At 48.0% G+C, this 3,240-nt stretch overlaps 1 protein-coding gene across 1 annotated transcript in view; it reads right to left on the bottom strand.

The window, feature by feature from the left end:
* CSF2RA (colony stimulating factor 2 receptor alpha subunit) overlaps positions 1-3,240 on the bottom strand; it is a 25,983-nt gene that overhangs the window by 16,004 nt on the left and 6,739 nt on the right. Inside the window, exon 3 of the mRNA XM_012807161.2 lies at positions 1,909-2,051. Within this exon, the coding sequence (XP_012662615.1) occupies positions 1,909-2,051 (143 nt within the window). The remainder of the gene's footprint in view (positions 1-1,908; positions 2,052-3,240) is intronic.

The raw sequence follows: 3,240 nt of genomic DNA, 5'->3' as shown, positions 1-3,240 counted from the left end.
TCTATCTATCTATCTATCTATCTATCTATCCATTCATCCATCTATCCTTCAGTCTATCTATGTATCTTGTATCTACCATCATGTATCCATCTATCTACCATCTATCTATCTATCTATGCATCCATCTCATCTATCTGTCTATGTATGTATGTATGTATCTATCTATCTATGCATCCATCTCATCTATCTATCTATGTATCTATCTATCTATCCATCCATCTATCCTCTATCTATCTATCTATCTATCTATCTATCTATCTATCTTCTATCTATCTACCATCATCTATCTATCCACCATCTATCTGTCTATTTATCTATCCATCTATCTATTATTATCTGTTCATTATTTATCTATTGAATCTATAATCTATACATTTTATATATTTAATCTGTCATCTACCTATCATCTATCTATTAAATCTGTCAATCATCTAATCTACCATCTATTTACTATCTGTTGAATAATCTATCCACACATAATCTATCATCTATCCATTATCATCTATCTGTTGAATCTATAATCTATCTATATCCATCTAATCTATCATCTACCCAGTTTCATCTATCTATTGATCTATACTGATCTCTCTAATCTATCATCTCTCTCTCTCATCTATCATCTATTGATCTATCTATCATCTATCTGTTGAATGGATAATCCGTCCACCATCCATCTAACCTATCATCTATCCACTATCATCTATCTGTCGTCTATTTATCTGTCTAATCCATCCACTTACTGTCATCTGTCTACTGAATCTGTAATCTATCAATGGTCTGTCTAATCCTTCACTTTCACCCCTCCTCTCTGTAATCTCTCTGGTATCTATCATCTATTTACCTACAAATATCTATCCATCTTCTATCTTTCCCTCTCTCTCCTCTCCTATTCTCTCTGTCTCCCTCCCACTCCCTAACCCTGGTTCTCAATCTTCCTAAGGTTGAGGGAGGGAGAGAGGAGGGGGTAGACCAGGACAGTCTCCAGGGAGAGGGTGGCCCAGGAGGGTCTCCTGGAGAAAGGGAGGGGGAGAGGGTAGAGAACCACTGGGCCACCCTCTCCCTGGAGACCTTCCTGGGCCACTCTCTCCCTGGAGACTGTCCTGGTCTGTCCTCTCCCCTGTCCCTTCCTCAACCTTAGAAAGATTGAGAACCCCTGATTTAGAGGAATAAGAGAACAAGGAAAGGTGGTCATCTTGAAACATAAGAAAGACAAATCAGGGAGCCAGAATTTCACAGGGCTGTCTGGGAGAGAGAAAGGCACTGGATGTCACTGTGTCGCTAAACCCTGACACTGAGTCCATGGCAGGGGTGGTGGGGGCTGAGGCAGGGACACAGTGACACAGCCGACCCACCCACTCCACATGGCTCCTTTCCTTGCTCCGCAGACTAAGGCTCACGTCCCCCGTGCAGGCACCCAGATCTTTTTCCTCTTAGGATAAAATTCACTCACACCCCAGGGAATCAGGCCTCTGGCCACCCTTTGCACAGGACCCAGTGCTTTTCTGGTCTACCCAGAATTTCTACAAATATCATACATATGCTTTTATTTATTTATTTTGAGACAGAGCCTCAAGCTATCCCCCTGGGTAGAGTGCCGTGGCATCACAGCTCACAGCAACCTCCAACTCCTGGGCTCAAGCGAGTCTCCTGCCTCTGCCTCCCAAGTAGCTGGGACTACAGGCACTCGCCACAACGCTCGGCTATTTTTTGGTTGCAGCCGTCATTGTTTCGTGGGCCCGGGCTGGATTCAAACCTAGCAGCTCGGGTGTATGTGGCTGGTGCCTTAGCTGCTTGAGCCACAGACACTGAGACCTACACATGCTTTTAATTTGTTTCTGTTGTTGTCCTGATTTAAACCAGAGGAGGGCTGTGCAAAAGAGCCACTGAGCCTGGGGAAAGTCACCTCACCTTCTTCACCACACGCTCCTCCTCTTTGGCAACCAGCAAGCACTTGCTGCTGGTGGTGTTCTCCTGGCAGTCCCAGGCCAATGTCATGTTCCTTGGGTCAAACTTGACATTTAGACTGGGCTCCGGGTCTGCGGCCGGCAGGTCTGCAAGGAGAGGCCCCCGGGGTTCAGAAATTCCTCTGTTCCCAACCAACTCTGGCAGGTAAAGTGGAGGCTGGGAGCTGCTTGACTCTCCCCTGTCCTGCAGGTGACCCCAGGACATTACCACGTCCTCAGGAATCCTCCCTTCACCCCTTTCCTGTCTCTTCCCCAGCCTGGGCCTCCTCACTTGCTCCTTCTCCATACGGAGGGGTGTCCTGCAGAAATGACCGTGACACATGGGAATGGCGGACGGGCGAAGGCGGCACACTCAGAGTGCCGGGACGCACAACACACGTCCCCAGATTATAGCACTCGGACGTGGCAGGAATTTGGGAATGCAGAAGACATTTGAGAAAACTGGAGATTCAGGAAGGCATCCCTGCCCTTCTCCACTGAGGTAGGTCATAGAACCTTAAAAGAATTCTCTGCCTGTTGGCGCCTGTGGCTCAAAGGAGTAGGGCGCCAGCCCCATATGCCAGAGGTGGTGGGTTCAAAGCCAGCTCTGGCCAAAAAACTGCAAAAAAGAGAAAGAAACCAATTCTCTGCCTTTTGCCTAAACCAGGTCATGGGAACTTCAGGTAAGAGGGTCCTCCCTGTATCTGGAGGGACGGAGCCTCCTTGTCTCTGGGGACACAGGAGAATCTGAATACACAGGCTTCGCTTTCACTCTCATGAGGTCGGACACCCTGTGTCCACTCCCAGCACTGCAGACTGTCCTCTCTTCCTCACTCTGAGCATAAAAATATCCCTTCCCTGTTTCTGTGGACCTTCATTTCTGAAGCCTCCCATGTCCCTCAAACTGCCATTAAATACATTGGTATGTTTGTGCCCTATTCACCCATCTCAGTTTGATATTCTGACTTAGCTGGGGATCCCGACAGGTTTGGGGAAAACCTTCCACCCCTGTAAGAACTTGCTTTAGCAAGGGAGGTTGACTGCCATCTCCAGCATTTGGCAGAGACTCAAAGGAAGGCAGAGGAAGGTGGGATTTACTGAAATAGGAAAAGGCTCACCTGGTCCATCCATGCTGGACACACACTGGCCTACCCTCCCCTGGAGACCCTACTGACCCACCTCCCTCACCTGCAGAACCACCTGATTTACCTTCTCCTGGGAGTCCACACTCTCCCTGGACACCTGCCTGGTCTACCCTTTCCTGGGAGATCTTCTGGGGCCACCCTCTCCCTGGAGA

The sequence above is a fragment of the Otolemur garnettii genome, unplaced genomic scaffold, assembly GCF_000181295.1.
Source record: "Otolemur garnettii isolate 467f Iridium unplaced genomic scaffold, OtoGar3 scaffold00065, whole genome shotgun sequence".
In the NCBI taxonomy this organism is placed as follows: Eukaryota; Metazoa; Chordata; class Mammalia; order Primates; family Galagidae; genus Otolemur; species Otolemur garnettii.
Note: the sequence above shows the minus strand (reverse complement) of the source record. Positions and strands in the feature narration are given on the sequence as shown.